The 21943-nt window shown below is 44.1% G+C and overlaps 1 protein-coding gene across 3 annotated transcripts in view; it reads right to left on the reverse strand.

The window, feature by feature from the left end:
- ME3 (malic enzyme 3) overlaps nt 1-21943 on the reverse strand; it is a 224489-nt gene that overhangs the window by 63641 nt on the left and 138905 nt on the right. For all 3 annotated transcript variants that reach the window (XM_015115374.3, XM_028833894.2, XM_077964167.1), the window contains one exon: nt 9003-9078. In XM_015115374.3, coding sequence (XP_014970860.1) covers nt 9003-9078 — 76 coding nt within the window. The remainder of the gene's footprint in view (nt 1-9002; nt 9079-21943) is intronic.

The raw sequence follows: 21943 nt of genomic DNA on the forward strand, positions 1-21943 counted from the left end.
CCCTGGGTGTCCAAACTCGGGGCATTTCTCTATCGTCTCTCCTAATTAGAGCTTCCTTATTATGGTTCCCATTCTCTCAGAATCCTTCTCTGTGCTGAAGGGGCAGTGAGTGACATGAAGTTAAACGGAGGAAATCTGCTACTCCAGGCTGTTATCCCCACAACCCTAGGATGGGACAGGGCTCTGCAGTGGCACTCTCCCAGCCTGGACATGCCCCAGGGCATTCTACTGCATGCCCAGCTCCTCTGAATGAGTGTCTCACCTCCATCTACTGTCCACCCACAATCTTAGCACGGTTATAGTTGAGTTATTGCAACAGTTTCACAACGAGACTGCTTACCTCTCACCTTCCTTCCTTCCATTCTCTCCTGCTAACCAATGTCGGATTCATTGTGTCAAAAGCCCATTTTCATTATGCCATTCCCAGGCTCAAAGACCTTTAGTGACTTTGAACTGTCCGTAGAATAGAGTCCAAAATACTTAACTCTTTAATGACCTGAATCCAACTGACCTTCTGAAACTTATTTCCTGCTACACATCTGTACACAATTGCCTTCTCTGGCTGTGCTGGCCTTCTCATTCTTCCCAGACACACTCTGAATTTGCCTACCACCTCTCCATCTCAACCTGTCTATTCCTTTCTCCTGGAGGGTTGTTCTCCCCATTCTTCAGCAGCATAAATTCTGCTCATTATAATCTACTGAAATTTCTCCTTCCCCTGAATTGCCGTATCTACCACATACCCTTCCTGTCCATTTGCCTGCCTTTCGCAAGCATGTGTTAAGGACCCACTGCCTGCCAAGACCTGCACAAGGTGTTATTTAATCCTTTGATGGTGAAAGCAGCTGGGTTGTTATTAACTTTGTTTTAAAATGCACATTTTATCTCACCAAACAGCCTTAGTGGTTAATGGCAGGTGCTTTGGAATCTGATAACCAGTTTTTGAATCTAGGATCCTTGATGATGTGCCATGTGTAATTTTAGATAAATAGATAACTATTCAGAGCTTCAATTCTCCATAAAATGGGTATAATAATAATAATACTTAACTCCTCAGGTTGTTGTAATGATGAAATATAATAATATATGTCTCATTTTAACCTGGTGCCTTGTATAAAGTAAGAATGATGAATAAGGCCGGGCGCGGTGGCTCACGCCTGTAATCCCAGCACTTTGGAAGGCCGAGGCGGGCGGATCACAAGGTCAGGAGATCGAGACCATGGTGAAACCCCGTCTCTACTAAAAATAGAAAAAATTAGCCGGGCGCAGTGGCAGGCGCCTGTAGTCCCAGCTACTCGGGAGGCTGAGGCCGGAGAATGGCGTGAACCCGGGAGGCGGAGCTTGCAGTGAGCCGAGATTGCGCCACTGCACTCCAGCCTGGGTGACAGAGCGAGACTCCGTCTCAAAAAAAAAAAAAAAAAAGAATGATGAATAAATGGTTGCTGCTCTTATGATTGTAATGATGATGATTATTTAGGGCAAAGATTATATCTCAGACTTTGAAATTATTTCTGATCTCTCCAGTTTAACATTAAACACAGAAAGACCATGCAATAATTATCTGTTAAATGAATGAATGAAAAAGAAACCAAGGGGAGACCATGGCAAATGCAACATTTAAGAAAGTCTGGCCATGTGAAACTTAACAGCTTTAACCTTGGCATCCTCATCCATTGCTATGGCTCCTACTGTCCTCTCTAAGTAGATGACACCTATAGATAACTGTCTGCTGGACATTGCCACTCAAATGTCCAGTATTCTTCCCAAATCCCACAATTCCCTAACCAAAGGAATCCTCTTTTCCCTCTTACTCCTTTTGATCCTTTTTACTCTGCTGTCCTCCTGCTCTGTGACCCTGTATCTTCCAAGTTCAAAAACGTCCAGTCTTCTTTGATTCTTCTCTGTTAGTCAACCACAGCCAATTGGTCACCAAGTTCTGCTGATTGTGCCTGCTCCCTATTTTAAACATCTGTTCCATTATCTTCATATTATTGCTACTGCCTCGGATCGGATCATCCATCTTCACTTGAGCCACTACAGTGTTCTCCTGACTCCAGTTCTCCTGACTGGTCTCTCTACTGGATTTTCCCCATTCCATTTCATTTTTTCCGAAGCACACCCAGATATATCACTTTTTTTTGCCCCCAGATCTCTAATGGTTCCCAATGTCTGTAAAACAAAGCCCAAACATCTTAGACTGGCACCTAAAGCCTTCCATGGGCTAGGCGCAAGCTGCCCTTTGAATTTCCCCTTTATTCTTTCCATGCTCCATCCAAACTGAAATATTTCCAATTTTGCACAAGGCTTGTACTTTCTTGGATACATGCTATTTTACTTCTCAATTTCTTTATCTCCTTGATACAAATCTTACCACCCTTGCATGTTTCAAGGAACAGTTCAAAAAGCATTTCCTTCCATGAAGCTTCCCTTCTGAATTTTATCACTTCCTTCTCTGAATTCCCACAGCATTTTCCTCACCTACAAAACCTATCATTCTCTTCCTTGTATTACAGTTGTACATTTCCTTGTGCTTCACGGTAGCTTGAAGCTCTTCTGGGGCCAGTAATGGGTTGTGTCATCTTTGATTCATCAGCACTTAACTTGGTGTCTGTAATGTGATAGGCACTCACACATGGCGGGCAATGTGATAGATCCAACAGAGAGAACAAAGTGTCTTCGGCACTGAACAGAGTTCAGACCTGCTGTGGATTAACAAGTTCAGAGAGAAGACACTGCACCTTGGTTTTCATAACATCAATGGACCTTATGCTGGGAGCCACTAGTTCTGTAAATTGTCAAAAGGCTGAGGGCAAACCTGGGCAGCATCCTTGAGCTTTAAAGCCAAGCAACCTTTTCTAGAACAACAGAATCCCATTTTCCTTGTTTGGAAGAGTTTTATAATTCATAACTCCCCTGTCTCTCTATGACTATGGGGAGGTTTGGGGAATGCTGTGCCATATTCTTCCTTTGCCCACCTGCCTCAGACCTAAGGCCTTTTCTGAATTATTGCCCACACCCTTTAGTTTGGGTGGACCCAATGGGACTGACCCAAGACTGACCTGATGATCAAATGTCTTGCTTGCTCTGGAGCTTCCTTGGACTTGTAGCTATAGTCATAGCTACAAGCGTTGCCCACAGCACTGTTTATACAACCCTCTTCTTCCTCTTCCTTTTGTTTCATCCTTCCTTCTCATCTTTCCTTTTATCCTCCTCCTCCTCCTCTTCTTCTGCTTCTCCCTCTCCCTCTTTCCACAACAAAAATAATGCACACTTCTTAGTTTCAAATCTTGGTTCCACCCCTCCCTTGCAAAGAACCTAACCTCTCAGCTTCCTTGTCTAGAAAATGGGGATAACAATAGTCCCTACCTCTTACGGGGTTGCCATGAAAATCCAATGAGTTAATCTATGTAGAGCACTTGGCATCATACCTCATGAGATGGATACGACCATGTGCTGCCCAGATCCTCCTGCAGGAATGAAAGAGTTATTTTCCCAGCTGTATCCTTGGATATCAGCCCACTTAGGGGAATTTCCTCTACTGAAAAGAGCCACCTTGCCCAAAGCCACACCTCCTTCCAAGGGCAGCCCAATACAGGAATCTAAAGGTCCACTCCGCTGCCTCACTTCTGGATGCCTTTGAAGGGCCATCCCAGCTCCAGAGCCTCGTCAGGGGCTCAGCGGAACCTTGCTTGAGATCTTACTGCAGCCCAACCTCTCCTTCTGCTCTATCCTGTTTCCTTCCTTCCCACAAGTGTTGACCGACACAAGAGCACCCCCGAATACGTCTCTGAGACTGTTTTTCGGGAATTCTAACCTGAAAATAAGCACAGAGTGGGCTTTAACACGAAGTGGGCCAATGCATGGTAGGTAGGCACTTGGCATGAGCAATCTGCTGTAAGTGTAAAAACCTAAGTGCCTGTTTACAGAGGATGTACCCAGTAGCAGAGGAGGATCCCTTGGCTCTCAGCACCTCCTCCCGCGAAGCTCCTGGGACTGGGGTGAGGGAGAGATTTAGGAGCTTGGGAAAACTGTTAGGGAGGAGGCTATTCTCAGCTGGACCTTCCTATAGGCTCCAGGCAGTGGCCAGTGTGGGAAAGAGTCAGAAAAGCAGTTCTCACTCCTTTTTGTGATTTACGCTGGATAGCTCAAGGCAGCCTGGCCTGGCCCGCCCCCTCCTTCCTGAAAAGCAAGGCCCACAAAACTTCGTGGTCTCCCCAGCCCTGGGCTTTGGCCCCATTTCCCTCGCAGCCTACTTTTCTTACACTGCAGTTTTCAACTCTACTTTCTTGCTGGGAAACCATAGAAAGTCATTTTTTACATTCTGAGTCGATTCAGAAGCTCCTCTAAACCACTCCTCTTCTCTAGGCAAGCAGCTAGCAACAGGTCTAAAGATACGTATACCTTGAAAAACTCTGTCTCCCCGACTTAGCAGATGCTAGAGAAGTGATTTAGGACCACAGCTCTGGGCTGGGCACCAACACTTAATTGTGGGTAACCTCAGACAAGTCACTTAACCTCAGCTTGCTCATCTGACAAAAGACACAACCCTATACAGTCTTTGTTTTTTTTATTTTTTTTTTTGAGACAGGATCTCACTTTCTCACCCAGACTGAAATGCAATGGCCCGATCTCCACTCACTGCAACCTCTGCCTCCCAGGCTCAAGTGATTCTCCTGCCTCAGCCTCCCGAGAAGCTGGGACTACAGGTGCGTGCCACCACGCCCAACTATTTGTATTTTTAGAAGAGACAGGGTTTCACCATGTTGACCAGGCTGGTCTTCAACTGCTGACCTCAGGTGATCTGCCCACCTCAGCCTCCGAAAGTGCTGGGATTACAGGCATGAGCCACCATGCCCGACCCTTTGTTGTTTGTTTGTTTGTTTTATAGACAGAGTCTTGCTCTGTTGCCCAGGATGGAGTACAGTGGCACAAGGCTCACTGCAACCTCCACCTTCTGGGTTCAAGTGATTCTCCTGCCTCAGCCTCCTGAATAGTTGGGACTACAGGTGCCTGCCACCATGCCTAACTCATTTTTGTGTTTTTAGTAGACATGAGGTTTCACCATGTTGGCCAGGCTGGTCTCAAACACCTGACCTCAAGTGATCCGCCTGCCTTGGCCTCCCAAAGTGCTGGGATTACAGGCGTGAACCACGCCCACCTGGTCTCACGCCTACACATTCTTCAGGACCCACATTGAGGGTTTCAGATGTCCTTAGTCCAACTTCTCCCAGTGACTGTGGGAATAGAATTAAGTAGTGAAGGAGAGGTTCTGCATCAGTTCCCAAGTGCTATGAAAGAATAATGAGCAGAGATTCCCTACCTAGGTAGGGAGACCTTCCTCTCCACTTGCTAAAATAACTGGAAAATACACATCAGAAAACAAGAAAGACTGTGGCTTGGAAGTTCTAAACCTTTGAAAGGGCACCCTGGGGGTGGGGGGAGAGGAACCTCCAGATAAAGGCCAGTGAGTACGGCAAGGAGGGGTCCGGGGTAAGCCACAGGCAGTCCAATCAGCTCCAGTGGACCTATTTACATGCCAAACTACAGGCCCAATATTCAGAGCTCCTGGCTTTTCCAGAGAAGCCAGAAATCCAAGTCCTTGGATATATATTTCTCATGAAATCTCCTGATTTAAAAATATTGCCTACAAATTCAAAATGTTAGAAAACCACTAAGAGCCAAATCAAATATGTCTAGGGGTCAAATCGTTTGATTGCTCATTTGTGGCCTGTGATTCCCAGGTAAGGCAGCCCCCTCAGGCCCTGCCTGCACTGCTGTTTGGGCTATAGCTGCCTCCACCACCTCCAGTGATGACAGTATCCATTCAAGTGCCCTTCGATGTGTATAGACTTTATCACAGTTAATCCTCACAATAGGAAAGCAAAGCTCAGAGAGAATATCGGCACACGTAGCAGGTAAGTGAAGCTTCAAGGCCAGAATCCGGGGCTGTCTTATTGCAAAGCCTGGTCTGATTCCCCTACACAGTCACTGGGACTGATCTCCAGGTTTCTTCAAAGTGAGACAGGAATAAAGGATGGAGGTGGTCCCAGGCACTCACCTGTGTACTCTGCGGTACCACAGGGTGGGGGGGCAGCCAGTCGCCTGTCTGCTCCTTGTCCTCTGGGGTCCTCTGTTTGGCAGCACAGATGCAGTGTACTGTCACTGTTTCTGGATCAGTCTTTCTAACTAGACTTTGAGCTCCTTGAGTATGGGCCCGTATACATTCTCTGTATCTGAACCTCCAGGGAGCTCTTCCAGAGTAGATGTTTTCTAAAAGATGGTTGAATGCAACTGAATTCAGTATCACGGGCCCAGATCTGCTCAGGCAACTTAACATTCTCCTTAGAGGCTCTGGATGTCTCTCTTATTTGGAGACTGCTGGAGTCCTACCTCTTCCAGGATGCCCAAAGCCCTGTTTCTCTTCCTCTAGAATCATAACAGTTGTGGTCACCATCTCTTTGGCAATTAGCATTCAGTATTTAGAAGGTTCTCAAAATATGTTATTAAGTCAATAGCTATTTAGCTCCTAAGGTTCTATTTTGAATTTACATCTTGGTTTCTTAACCACAATACGAGGCAATTTGAGGGCAGGGTCCATGTTTTTCTCATTTTGCATCCCTCACAGCAAGGCCCTTGATACAGTTGTGCTCTGATAAGAGGAACAATTGAAACCTGAAATCCAGTCCATGATCCCCTCACCAAGTCCCTGTGTCAGCTTGGAGGAAAGGGTGCCTTTTTGTTAAACAGAGGTACCTTTTCATCATTCTTTCTAGTTCCTCATAATTTGCACAAAAGCACCGAATATATTAGTGGAGAACCTCCCAGCACAGTATCTGTGACATGGAAGATGCTCAGTATGTCTATCAGCTGAATTCATTCAACTCTGTAGGCATCTACTGAGTGCCTCCTATGTCCAAGGTTTCCCCATGGTTGAACTGTCCAGGAAAGTGAGTGAAAGAGGTAACTTTACAGGACCCCAGCAGCATATCCACTAAGATTAGTCCATCCAGTAAGCTGGCTTCCCTTAATGTCCTCACGGTTTTATTATAGATTCATGCTAGACATGCTCTGGAAATTCGCTTCTCTGGGCCTGGGACCAAAACCTGCAGGGCCTGCAGGACATATAACTGAAGTTGAAGCAGATAAGCAGGAGGGAGAAGCACAAGGCAAAATGATACCCAGACACAGATGCAAAAAACGAGCGAGGACTAAAGTCCCAGGGCCTTGGCTGTGGCTCGAGCCTGGCTCCTGAGGGCCAAGGTTCTGTCCCCATTCTGGTCTGTTTTTAAATAATATCATTCCCTGGAGAGAGCCAGGAGTGGGTGGGACACAAAGAGAGGTAGATAGAAAGAAGCTGTATTTGGTGTCCAATGGAAAAGGGTGGAGGGGCTCAGGGAATGGGCAGGGAAAAAGAGAGAGAGGTGCATGGTTCTCTCGTTGGCAGCAGAGACACAGTGTACTGTCATTGTTTCCGGATGAGGCTTTCTAACTAGACTTCGAGCTCCTCAAGTATGGGCCCGTATACCTTCTCTGTATCTGAATCTCCGGGGAGCTCTTCCAGAGTAGATGTGTTGGAGTACCACGGCCTCCCAGGCAAGGCAGGGTGATGTGAGCACTCATTGGCCCTGAGAGTTCCTTGTACTATACTTGGTCAGCACCAACACCTCCCCAGCTCAGGTGCCAAAAATGCCCTCACCCACCAGCCAGTGGATGTTCTGCATTTTTGCCTCACCCATTTTGTTTCAGAAGCAACAATGATCTTAGATACCAGAACCCCTCAAAGTCCTCCATAGATATCTCTATAGCAGGAGCTCTGGGGATTTAGCCAGAGGCTAATACATTTCTACAAATTTGCATGTTTTATATATAAAAATTAACATCACTAGGCATGGTGGCTCATGCCTGTAATCCCAGGACTTTGGGAGGCCTCAATGGACAGATCATTTGAGCCCAGAAGTTCAAGGCCAGCCAGGGCAACATGGTAAAACCCCATCTCTGCAAAAAAACAAAACAAAACAAAAAAACACACACAAAAAATCACCCAGGCACAGTGGCCCACGCCTGTAGTCCCAACTATGGGGGAGGCTGAGGTGGGAGGATCACCTGAGCCCAGGAGATTGAGGTTGCAATAATCCATGACTGCACTCCAGCCTGGATAACCAAGTGATACTCTGTCTCAAAAAAAAAAAAAAAAAAAAAAAATTAGGGCAACTTTTGCATTCTATAATGTATATTGTTTGGTATATAGAAATGTTTTCTTCTTAAATTTTTGAGTAAAATGGATGCTCCTGGAAGAAGTGGCAGGTTTATTTTGTCACTCTACATTTATGTCCCACATCCCCACCCCCCACTGCTGTGTACACCCGGGGTACACGTACCCAAGTGTGAAGATATTGTCCATCATAGGCTTTTACTCTTGGTGCAGAATGTCCTCACTCCACAGCCTAGTCTCTCCACTACCTAACTGTCCACAGCCTACCCCTAAATTCAAGGCCTAGCTCCACTGTCACTTCCCCCATGAAGTCATCCCAGAATCTCCTCAGGCTAAAAATCATCATTGCCTCTAGAAGAACACCCTCAGTTCTTTTCGTGTACTTTATTTATCCCTGGACAAGTACCGCCTTGTTAGCCTTTTGTGCCTTTGGCTTATTTTCCGCATCACATGTCAGCTACTTGAGAAGAGGGTCTATGCCTGATTTCTCTCTGTGTCTACCATGGAAACTGGCACCATATATTTAGCAGGGACTCAACACATGCTGAACATATCTTCAGACTAATAATCACAATAATGAAGGGCAATGTCACATGGATGCCTGGTTCATGCAAACCTCTGCTCTGTGGTGTGTTTGTACTTGGCTATAACAGGTCTGTGGCTTAGGAATGGGTGGTAGTATGCTTCCTTCGGTGTCATAATGGCTCATTTTATAGCTGGAAATGACTCTGGTTCAGGCTGGAAGGATTCACCCAACAATGATTAAATAGCAATGAAAATGGGATCATACCTTAATATTGTCTTCTGGCCAAGAGTTCAGCATTGTTGCAAGATGGCCCTTGTCATGAATGGTGATGAACAGTCCACTAAAAGAAACAAAACATGTACACACAGAGAAACCAGGCAGTCAGACTAGGAACTGAGCAAAGTCCATAGTACTAGGTAGTCTCCTGCCCAGAGCCCCAGCAGTTTAGAGGGTCATCCTCAGGCTTTCTTCCAATTGCTTCTCTCCACAGGTCAAGGAGTCCATGGGGCCAAGGGGTGTGCCTGCCTGGAGCCTGTGCTCCCCAGAGTCTGTGCCCTTCTTTCCTTCCTCTAGACCAATACCCAGGATACCAGAATTCCCTGACCGAATGGCCCCAAGGCTGATTCCAGGGACTGGAAGAGGGACAGCCTCTTCTCCAGGTCCCTTCTCCCAAGTACAGACCACACTGCAGTGGCTGGATCCCTAGGGCTGAGTCCATGACTGAAACTTGGACGTGTGAGTTGGGATGTTCAGACACATGTGCATGAGGTTCTTGCAGTGGGGGATGGAGTTGGGGATAGGAAGAGAGGTGAGTGACAGTCTTGAGCTACTCCATCATCACACACACACACACACACACGCGCGCGCGCGTGCTGCGTGTGTGAAGGCAATGGGGGTTGGCCAAGAACAGACAGATACTGGAGGGGAATCAAGCTTTGAAAGCAGGAATTATACCTTTTGGGATTTGCAAGTTTGCAGCTTTTTGCCTGAAGGCAGTCCAATCTGCAGGCAACTTGGGGCAACAGAGACCAAAGTCTTAATAGCTAGAGGTATCAGATAATAGAGCTGGGGCTAGAAGAGAAGCCAGGAAATGAAGAGGGGGTGGATTCTGGAAGGGGACAAGCCACAGAAAGGATAAACTCCCAAATCTACCCAAATTATTGGCTGACCACTAAAGTATATACACACAGGGGGACTGGCAAAAAAATAAGTACAGCTGGAATCTGAAAGAACCAAGCAGAGATTTCAGTTATTGCTGATTAGGAGAGACAGAGTTGGGAATTTGAGTCCAGCCAAATCAACTCCCTCCTAGAACAAACATTACTCAACTGAGAAATAAAACAGAATCCAGAGTCCATAGAATCTAGGGTACATTGAAGTCCATTATAATATTCTGCTTACTTTATATATGTTAGAAATTTTCCATAATAAAAAAATTAAAACAAAATAAAACAACTACAAAAACACCACTGAACCCCAAACTGTTCTTGGCCTCCATATTTCTTGCCAGGACTGTTCTTTCACTCTCCTCCCTTCCATTGCCAAACTTCCTAAAAGTATTGCCTACACTAACTGCTTCCATTTGTTCATCCCCCATTCATTCCTCAACCCACTGCAGCGTATCTTGTCTCAACATCATGCTGCCAAAACTGCTCTTGCAAAGGCTACCAATGACCTTCATATTCCTAAATGCAATGGACACTCATCAGTCCCCATTTCCTTTGTCTTCTTGGTAGCATCCAACACTTTTCATCACTCCCCTACCCAACTTTTGTCTTTTGTGACTCCATTTTCTTTGAGTTTTCCTCCTACTTCTCTGCTGCTCCTTCTCAGTCTCTTATGTTGGGTAAGTCATCCAGCCATTATGCATTAAAGTTCCTCAAAAATCTGTACTATCCCACTTTTTTTCTTACTCTTATTCTTTCTATTTGTGATCTTATCAATACCCAAGGCTTTTGGCCAATGACTTTCAAATATCTATAGATCAGCGTTTCTCACCTTTGGCACTATTGACATTTTGGGTTGGATAATTCTTTGCTGTGAAGGGTGTGGTTGTCCTGTACATTGCAGCATGTTGGCAACATCCTTGGCCTCTACTTTCCAGATACCAGTAGCACCTCTCACTACATTGTGACAACCAAGAATATCTCCAGACATTGGCAAATGTCCCCTGGAGGAAAAAAAATTATCCCTGATTTTAGAGCCACTGCACTAGACCTTTTATTTAACTGCCTACCTGACATTTCCCTGTGCATACCTCAAAGGTACTTCAAACTTAGCATGTAGCAAAACAAATTTATCATCTAATCTTCCATCATTATGACTCAAATACAAGACAAAACAAAGACTCAAGACAAAACTGATTCTCTTTCCTACTCCCTTTCTCAGTGAATATTTCCCCTTACATATCTAATTTAACAATTCCAACCCCTTGAAATCATCCTTGATGGTCTCCTCCCTTCGTTTATACAACCCATTGCCAAGTTCTTCATTTGTACTTTCTCAATAACTCCTGGTTCAAACACTTCTTTCATCAGTAACACTACCTCCTTTATCCAGGCTTCCAATATCTGTTGCCTGACGTGCTGCAATAACTTTGTAACATCCACTCTTGCCTCTCTCCTATTTTCTATATGCTAGTGAGAGTGATATTCTTGAAATCAATGACTCATTGTTTTACTTCTTGTGCTAAAAATAGAATAAAGACCAAAGTCCTCAACATGCCTACAGACTCTTGTCTGGCTCTTGCCAACTTCCTTACTTCATCTTGTTCCACTCCTCTTCTCACTCCACATTCTTCAGCCACACTGGTCTTTTTCCATTCCTTTATGTGCCATGTTCTTCCTACCCCAGTGCTACTTTGAAATCACCTTTGCAAAGATTATGACAGTGAGAGAAATCTAGCATGGCTGTCTTCATTTTGCTTCTAGTCTTGCAGGTTGGCTGTCCTCACTGATTATTGGGCGTGGGGCCAGGCTAACCATGGGAGGAATTTAGTTTTTAATTTAACTTTGAAGCAAGTGTGATAATAGTGTCTCCCTGAAATTGATCCCTTCTGTGTTCAGTTTTGTGGGCTGAAACAGCCTTTGTAAGACTAAGGAAAGGCCACAAGATTAGGATTATGGAAAGGGCCTGACCTCTGCTAAAACATAGGCATAGTTTCTATAATCCCTTACTGCTCAGCAGCCATGTGGCTTGAGATCACAAGATTTTTGACTTCCCTAGTTGTTTCTATAGATAACATCACTATTGCAGGACCTAAGATTGGTCTTTTGAGATGTTTTTCAGATTTTTGCATTCTGGCAACCAACTGACCCCACCAAGACCCATGACTCATGACTCAAATGGTCCTGTGGCCCCTACCCAGAGGTGGGCTCGGTGCACAAGAACCATTTTCCACACTCTTATCATTCCATCCCCAATCAATCAGCAGTGCCCATTCGCTAGCCTCCTGCCCACCGAATTATCCATAAAATCCCTAGCTTCTGAGTTCTCAGGAGGCTGAGTCACTCCCTCCTCTCAGCTGCCTTGTGTTAATTAAACCCTTCCTTTACTGCAATACCATGGTCTTCGTGAATTGCTTTTGTCTGTACAGTTGGCAAGAAGAACCCACTGGGCAATTACAAGTTCACATACCATTCCTTCTGCCTAATACACATGCTTCTCCTCACTCTTTAGTTAATTCATACTCATGCTCTTGATAACTTCCAATTCAAAGTAGAGGCTCTCTGCTATATGCTCTTAAAGTACTCCATCCCTACATAAACAAACTTATCACATGTATTTGTGTGGCTATTTGATTAATAATCCCCATCCCATTCATTAGACTGAACTGCAGAGGGCAAAGTGTGCATCTATTTTGGTTGTTATTGTTTACCACTGTTATCCCTAAGCTTAGTCCATAATAGATACTCAGTGCACAATTTCTGAAGAAATGGAAAATGAATACATGAATGACGATAATGATAGCTGAGGGATAAGGATGAAAAGTGTTGAATAAAGCTGGAAGAGAGTTGGAACAAAGGCAACTTGTGTGTGTGCTATGTTGTATCATGTTCAAGGGATCATGTGGGTTGTGCTGTTGCCTGTGGCTTAGAGCAGGAAAATGAACACGTGGAGATGGTGGATGAATGAGGAAAGAGGAAAACACCAGAATTTAAGACTTGGGGAGTGCAAGGCTCCATTTATCACACTGAAGTGGGGCAGGGTAGGTATTTGAATTAACTTACTCATAAAGTTTGAGAGCAAGGTCCAGGTGAAGGGTACCAGAATATGCCATCCTAAAATGCGCCTGTTTGACCTGTAGATTATTTTGAGCTAAAGACCATCTAGAATAACCAGAGGCAGGAAAAGCTCTAAAAACAGGACACAAGTTTTTCTTTTGTAAAGGAAATTTACTTTTATAAAGGAAATCTCCACTTGCAGAGATGTCTGCTTCTCCCTTACCAGGAAGAGGAAGACTCTTAACAACTCCTATCAATGGAGAAGGCAAACAAACGGGTAAGATCCATGCACTATTTTAGACCTTACCAAAGCTCTGGTGTGATTAATTAAACACAGGATAGGTGTGAATACTTAAATTATCTATGTACATCAAAATAGGCCCTCTTTGTTGAAGATAAGGAGACGGAGGAGGGACACTTAAAATGAACATTTTTACATTTAAATTAGAGCTACTAAAATTTCAAAGGACTCTTTTTTCTTTTTCTACATGTACAATTTCATGCTCTACACTGCAAAAATAACACCTTTTGAAATGCATTAAGAGTTTTTAACCACTTCTCAAAGTGCTTTCCCATCTATTGCCTAAACTGCAGGTAGCTACAAAGGATTTTGAAAGGATTGCCCTGGCTGGGGATTTTGAGATGTCCAAATCTTTATTTTATTTATAAAATAAAGTCCAAAGACTTTATTTTGTAAATAAGGACATTAAAGTCCAGATAGGTGAAGTGACTTGTCCAAGGTCACACAGCTCATAAGCAGCTGGGTCTGCCTGAAGCAGGATCCTGAGCCCGATGCACTTTCCACTAATGCAGAATATTGGTTTTCTCAAGGATGTAGTTCTTGACAGAGACCTAGAGGAGGGAAGTGTGCCAAACAGAAGCACTTTGGGGTCCCTAATAGTTTTCTTTGATGTATATTGAGGAAGTAAAATGTGCAGGGCTACGGATTATTATGATAAGCAGATGTATTGCAGGTCCCAGCCAGAACCCTGCCCATCCTTCCATTTCCTGGCAGTACTGCATCTAAAGCAGCTCAAAGAAGATACAGTACCCCCCGGGAAGAACACCTCTTCAATGACCTCAGCAATGTATTTACAGATTTAGCCTATTTTCACTCAGAGGCTACCATTTTCTCCAGCAGTAACTAGTGATGGGGTTGGTTCTTATCTGTTTCCATGATGATATAGTGGTTTTGGGTCCCCATCCAAATCTCATCTTGAATTGTAATCTCCATGTGTCAAGGGAGGAACCTGTAATCCCCACGTGTGGAGAGAAGGAGGTGAATGAATTATGGGGGCAGTTTCCTACATGCTGTTCTTGTGATAGTGAGTGAGTTCTCATGAGATCTGATAGTTTAATAAGCATCTGGTATTTCCCCTGCTTGCACTTCTCTCTCCTGCCGCCTTGTGAAGAAGGTGCCTGCTTCCCCTTTGCCTTCTGCCATGATTATAAGTTTCCTGAGGCCTCCCCAGCCATGCAGAACTGCAAGTCAATTAAATCTCTTTTCTTTATAAATTACCCAGCCTCTGCTATTTCTTTATAGCAGCATGAGAACAGACTGATACACATGAGATTCTGATCACCTGAGGAATGCACTCAGCCCTCTGCATTCCTTCTTAGTGGCTTCAGGAAGAACATTTAGGTGCCTCGGGGGTGCTCCTACCTAGGCCTGCTTAGTTTCACCCTAAGATCTCAGACCCTGAGAAAGGAGTCCCTGAGGCTGGAATGGGGATTTTCAAATGATTTCCCATCATACAAAGCACTGAAAAGTGATGAGGCTTCAAACAATTCAAGTGATGGTTCACAGAAATGTTAGAATGTAGCATAGACTAGGAGTTTAATGTATATGCTTTGCAAATGCAGGCTCGAAGCCCAGCTCTGTGCCTTCCTAGCTACACGGCTATGAATAAGTTACTTCCCTTCCTCAAGCTTCAGTTCCTCATGTGTAAAATGGAAGTGACACCACCTGCACCATACACTTGTTACAATGATTAAATAAGACAATGTAACTTTAAAGAATATGTTACAGTGCTGCTGGCCCATAGTAAATACTTAACAAATGGTAGCTCTTAATGTTGTTGATCTTAGCACAGAGGTTAGAAGTGTGGGCTCGGGAGTCAGGTCGCCTGGGCTCAAATGCTGGCAAAATGTCCAGAGAGATATTTGGCTTATAGTAAGTGTTTGGTAAATGTTTGTAAATAATTATAAATTAGCGTTTTAGCTAGAATCATCCATTTCAATATGCATGTTTGTCAGGAGTCATGATGAATAGTTATACGTGTTACTGAAATAAGAAGACAGTTGTAAATAAAGTATAGCAGGTAGAAAATCTTTCATTATGTGGGTGACTGAGTAAGAACAAAATAGAAGGATCTTTGGTGATACACAATTGGGACTAATTTTCCATGTTACCCGAAAAAGCTAATATTCAATGAGAAAGAGATCAAGGGAAAACATGTCACAGAAAGGCAATATTTATGTTTATTTAATGAGCTTTCTTGAGTATCTCTGTTCCAGGGACACTGGCAGGCCCTTTATGTACATTGTCATAATGCTCATGCAACACTATCCAGAGGACATCACCATCATTTTACAGATGAGATTAAGAGGTGGATCTGTGAAGGTGGAGGTGAGATTAGAACACAGGTCTCTTGGATCCCTGAAACATGGCCCCTATAGGTGTGTGACTTGGGACTAGTCACTTTACCTGTCTGTGCCTTAGTTTTCTCATCAGTAAAATGGGGACAATGGTTTCTCCATTACAGGAATGACTGTGAGAATCAAACAAGGCAAGTTTGCAAAATCCCTGCACGCTGTAAAACCCTGTAGACACGTGAATCTTAATATTTGTCTAACCTTGTCCAGTATGGTAAGTCTGAAGGGGGTGTTAGAGTGAGGCTCCCTAAGATCCCGCTGCTACGGTTTCCTGGCAGCTATTTACGGATGATTGGGTTAGTGATTTAGGTGCCAAGGAGCTCTCTGTATTCCACAGCTGGGTCTGTGTCAGTCTTCTCTCCTTGAGAATGAGTCAAAACCCCTGGGAATGAATGATGTCCTGTGAGGCGCTGCCTTTGACAGCTAATGTGACATGTTTAAAGTGGCATTATCCTGCTCTGAGGCACAATGGGAGGCAGGAAGGTGGGAAGACACAGGAAGCCACGGGCCTGGATCAGCAGAGGTGCAGACACATTTCCAGCTTTTGAGCAAATTATAGGCTGCCCAGGGATCCCAAAGCACTAAACATCCTGCAGTGAGTTACTGCAACCTGAACACTCATCAAGGCTAATGACTCCTCTGAGTCATTAGAACACAACTTCTTTTGCTACCCCTGGAGCTGAGAACATGGCCATCTGGAATAGAAGCAGTCATGGAAATCTTGCTTTTAATAGCCATTAACTGGAACAGGACAAAAACAAAAATAATTTTAGCTACTGATTACTTCTCCCAAGTTTTTCCTGTTTACTTCAGGGAATCAATTTTGGAACCTGAGGGATGGAAAAATATATAGTGAATATGGCATGCTGCCTACCTATGGAATCCAAGGTTTAAACAAATGGATGTCTTGTTTTACATCAGATATAGTTTTTTCCTGAAAAGTTGTAAGTAAATAAACTCTCTCTCTCTCTCTCTCTCTCTCTGTATATATATGTTTTGAGAGACAGTGTCTCACTCTGTCACCCAGGTTGGAGTGCAGTGGCATGATCTCTGCTCACTGCAACCTCTGCCTCCTGGATTCAAGTGATTCTCCTGCCTCAGCTTCCCAAGTAGCTGGGACTACAAGCATGCGCCACTATGCCCAGCTAATTTTTGTATTTTTAGTAGAGATGGGATTTCACTGTATGTTGGCCAGGCTGGTCTTGAACTCCTGACCTCAAGTGATCCACCCACCTCAGCCTCCCAAAGTGCTGGGATTACAGGCGTGAGCCACCGCACCTGGCCTAATATCTATATCTAAAATTATATTGTATGTGTACTCAGGAGGTTGCTGTTTAAAGGGAAGCTACAGGGAATTGCTCAGGAACATATATCACTGTCCCCTGATTCATGGCTTTCACATTTGGACTTTCCTATTTTCATTTCCAAGAAAGACCACAGGTTCTCTCTTAGCCGGTGCTTGGTCATCAGGGCCCACTGACAAAAGGAGTGTTCAGAGAAGGGGCATAGCTTCTGCTGCATGGAGCTTTGGGTTAAGTATGCAGAGAGGGAAGGGAATGGTCATTCAACAAAAATTGCACTGAGTACCTGATCTACTCCTTCAAATACTTAATTCATTTGGTCTGAAAGACATATATGTTATGGGCTGTTCATCCTGGAACAGGGTTGGAACTTCTTTCTGTCCATTTGTGGAAGCAATTCATTCTGTTATCTAAATATATTCTGTTCTCTCTTGCAGGCACAAGGCAGGCTGCCCTTCCATGATTTGTTGAAATAAAGCACAGCCTGGTGACCTGAGTTGGCCAATAAAATGCAACCTGACCCCTCTGGGTGCGAGTGTTTCAGAGTCAGTGTGATTTACCATCTTCTCTTTTTCTTTTTGCCACATAACCTGTAGAGTTCCAGATAAGAGTACTTCATTAGCCTGCATCCAGTGTGAGGGTGACACAGAGCACAGCTCCTAGATGTGGGGGTCAGACATGCATGGGGCAGAGCACAGAATAAACTGTGCTTTAGGCATTGAGATTTTAGGGTTGTTTGTTTCTCAGCATGATATGGCCAGGAAACGATTTGTTTGTTCAATAACAATGTCCAGAGATGCTCACTTCCACTTTAATCAGAGCTCCAACCTGTCGACAGGTTGAAAGTGGAAGTGAGAGAACCCCCGTTTTGAGGGACTTTGCACTGCTTTTCATCTCAGCAGCCACTGTTCTTTCAACAGACCTCTGGCAATGAGAGCAAAGGACAAGTACTTCTTGTGGGAAATGATGCTATGACACTGGAAGATAGTAATTGCTATTTAGGAAATTATATCTCTGATGCATATGTCCTCCCACTAGACTCATGTTCCATGAGGGCAGGACGACATTTGTTCCCAGGGCCTAGCGTAGCACCAGGCACATGGCAGGTACTCTATAAACGACGTATGTGTTAGGTATGGTGAGTTGTTCAGAATATGGGTGCTGGAAGGAGGCAGAGCTGGGTCTTTATTTTGACAGTTGTAAATAGACATATAATAATGTTTACTTCGAAGTATTTCTGTGATGATTAAATAAAAGAATATATATCAGGAACCTGGCCTAGGGCTTAGCATGTGGTAAATGCTCCAAAAGTGGTAGCTATATTGGTTACTTATGGTAGAGAGTGGGAAAATACCCAAACCTTTTCTGAGTGAGAAAAATTTCCAGCCATTTGAGTTATATCCCTCAAGAAAATATGTTGAAATCTGAAGTTGTGAAGGCTGTCCCATCCCCAAATATGCCATCTCGTGAATCGATTATTTAGAGTTGAAAACACTTGGAGAAATTGTAGTTTCAGAAAGGGAGAGCTGACCTGTCTTTTCCTGCATGCAGCCTATGACAAAGATTCCTCTGGGAGGGGTAACCTCTCCATACAAGGGGAGAAAATGCCCTTATCATGAGAGACTGGGAAATGGAGGCTGCGATCAACTTAAATAAACGTACTTAACAAAGTAACGCTTATCATCGTCCACCTGTTTTACATTCCCCATGTATCTCCCAATGACTCCCCTAGGACATTGGCTCCCCCAGCCAGATTTTCTTTGTACTATCATTTCTTCTCAAATTTATCATTCTTCGTCCAAAATGCACAAAAGCATCTTGCTTTGGCCACTTCTACAGACTTCACTCTCTTAAGAAGTCCCTGTATAGGTAAAATTAACACGATTTGTATATTTTTCTCTTGCTTATCTGCCTGGTGTCAATTTGACTTCTAGAACCAGCTGAAGAGCCCACTGAAAGCTATAGGAGGGTGGTAGAGGTGATCTCCAGCTCCGCACAGATTCTAATGTCGGGTGCCTGTGACCCTATTTGGAAAAGGGTCTTTGCAGATGTGGTCAAGTTAAGATGAAGTTATTAGTGTGGGCCCTAATCTAAAAGCACTGGTATCCTTATAATAAGAGGAGAAGACAGGGACATGCAGGGAGAAATACCCATGGGATGATAGAAGCAGAGATTGGAGTGATGCATCCAGAGGTCAGGAATGCCAAGGATTGCCAGCAAATAACAGAAGCTAGAAGGGGCAGCAAGGAGTGTACCCAATGGGCGTCAGAGGGAGCACGACCTGCTGACATCTGATTTTGGATTTCTTGCCGCTAGAACTATGAGAAAATAAATGTCTATTGCTTTAAGCCATCCAATTTGTAGTATTTTGTTACATACAGTAGCCCTAGCAAGCAAATATGCCAACCATCCAATTTTTGTGTAGTAGCCATGAGTAGCGGCGATATCACAATTCCTTCCCTGTACATTTCTTAAAGCTCAAAGTCTACTGGAATTTCATCAGGGCAAGTATAGGTGAAGTTTCCTCCATCCAACAAAGGCATGCAAATTACTTCACTATCTCCAGCTTCCATCAGGAGCCAGAAAATTCCTCTTGAATGTTTGAATTCAGTTACACGAGAGAGAAAGAAAAACAAAGATAATGTTCACTTAGGAGAATGTTATTTCTTGAGAAAAAGAATCTTAACCCTTATCTCGGCCTGTAGAAGAGTGATTCTTGGAAATTTCCTAAAATAGAACTGAAAAAAAGAACCCTCAACAACACCCACTCAAGTAGACAATGTTCATTTAGGCTTCTTGGCACCAAGTCCAACAATAAAGGGCTTAATTAAAACAGAGTCAGCGATGTTAGGCAAACCACTGCAGTTGGGCTCAGGAGGAGGGATATGCACTGTCGACTCTAACAAAGGCTCGCTGTTGCCAACAAAACCCTCATTCCACACATTTTTTGGCAGGAAGGGAACCTGTCCTCTGAGAACCTGCAAGAGGCTATTTTTAGAGTTCAGTTGCAGTCTTCCACAGTCAACAGTACAGCAAGAAAACATAGGTAGGTCTAAGAAGCCCAGGAAGCAGATCTAAGAAATCCTCGAAGGCTCTGTAGGACTGGAGGGCAGAACTGGAGAGACTCAAGTGAGGTAACTGTCCACGCCTTGGAAGAGCTTTAAAATCCCACTTTCCACTGCTTTCTGTGGAATGTCCTCAGGGAAGTGTGACTGAAGTGCGGGATGGGGTGGCCACAGCCAACTCAACATGTTAATGGTAGGTCATTCGTAATCCTTCTTTGGTGTTATTTTTATCCTGAAGAATATTTTGATTATTTGAACACACTGAACAACCATAGCTAACATCCCGTACCTTGGAAAGCCCATCCTGTTTGCCTCTGAGGTGGGAGGTTACAGAGGGAGTGGCTATGTCCCCCTCCCAGCCCCATGGAGTCCCCCTTTCCTTCTGATCCTCCCAGATAACCAGTGGATGTGGAGTGCTCCTGATTTTAGAGCCCAGGTGTAAAGGTGACTCCATCAGTGGGACCTCTGTCCATCTGTCCATGTGACTCCATCAGTGGGACCTCCCTGGAATGGGTGGGAGTTCCTCAATTTCCCACACTTGAGATTAACAAGTGCCTAGGCCCTGTACTGACTTCATGCATTCTGCTTTGCGCCAGGCACTGTGCTGAGCACATGGAAAACAAGTATGAGGGAGACTTTATCTCTGATCCAGAGGGGTTTTCTGATCCAGTCAGATCAGAAACAAACAACAAACAAAAAACCCCCAAAAACCTTACAATGGGGTATGACAGAAATATTATTTGAAGACCGAGGAGAATTAGAGAACAAGCAGGCCCAGAATGGCTAATTCACAGAGTGAGAGAGCTGCAGAGCTGGGCCTAGAGTCCCTTCTAGGGCCCCTTGGCCCTCCCCTTTCTCTGCTTCCCTCTTGTTCCTGCAGGATGATTTTCCTCCAGTGGACTCCAAGCTCAGAAGGGCAGGAACTCTATCCTCCACTTCCGTTGATTGCATGGGTCCCCTAATGCAGCCCTGCAAACATAGTGTCTACTTCAGAAAGGGATTTCTGCATAGATGGTCAATTCCTTTCTCTGAATGTGGGAGTGGAGCATTTAGGACAAGCACAATCTAAGTTTTTCTACGACTGTATCTAACTACGTGAGTTTGGAAAAGTTACCAGACCTCTCTGAGCCTGTTCCTCAGTCGGTAAGATGAAGAAGGTAGATCATATAACTTCCAAAACTTTAGAGTTCCATGACTATAATCTAGCAAGGCACACAGTTATCTGTGACTTGGAGCTAGACAGACCTGGGTTCAAAGGCCAGACCCAACCCTTATTTGTTGTGCAACCTTGGCAAATTATTTAACTCCACCGAATCTCCATTGTTCATTATTAAATGGAGCTGTAATCATTAAATCTATTTCACTAAGCTGGTATGAGCATTAAATAAAATAATACATGTACAAAGTCAGTCATAAAAGAGCCTCTCTATAAATTTTAAGGTGGAATTTAAGAAATGTTTGTCAAAGGTATGAATGTCACTGCCTCTCCAAGAGACACAGAATTTCATGCAATGGTTCATGGACAGGGCAGCCACATACTTTGGTTCCCCTGTGTCTTGACACAATTATTAACACAATTATTATTTATTTTCCTTTTCACTCTCAAAAACTCATTGATCTGTAGAGCCAGTCTACTAATTTCAAAACTACATTTGCTAGGTGCCTACTATAGAAAGTCAAACTCATTCTCTTAGTGGCATTATTTTGAGTTCTTTCCCTGTGTAGTCATTAATTAAAATCCTGGTAACAACACAAAGCTTCTGTGAAGTGGCTTACAGTTGACCATCCATATCCACAGGTTCTACATCTTGGATTCAACCTACCATGGATTGAAAATATCAGGAAAAAAGTCCGGGCATTGTGGCTCACACCTGCAATCCCAGCACTTTGGGAGGCCGAGGTGGGTAGATCACCTGAGGTCGGGAGTTTGAGACAAGCCTGACCAACATGGCAAAACCCCA

Source organism: Macaca mulatta, chromosome 14 (assembly GCF_049350105.2).
Source record: "Macaca mulatta isolate MMU2019108-1 chromosome 14, T2T-MMU8v2.0, whole genome shotgun sequence".
Taxonomy (NCBI): Eukaryota; Metazoa; Chordata; class Mammalia; order Primates; family Cercopithecidae; genus Macaca; species Macaca mulatta.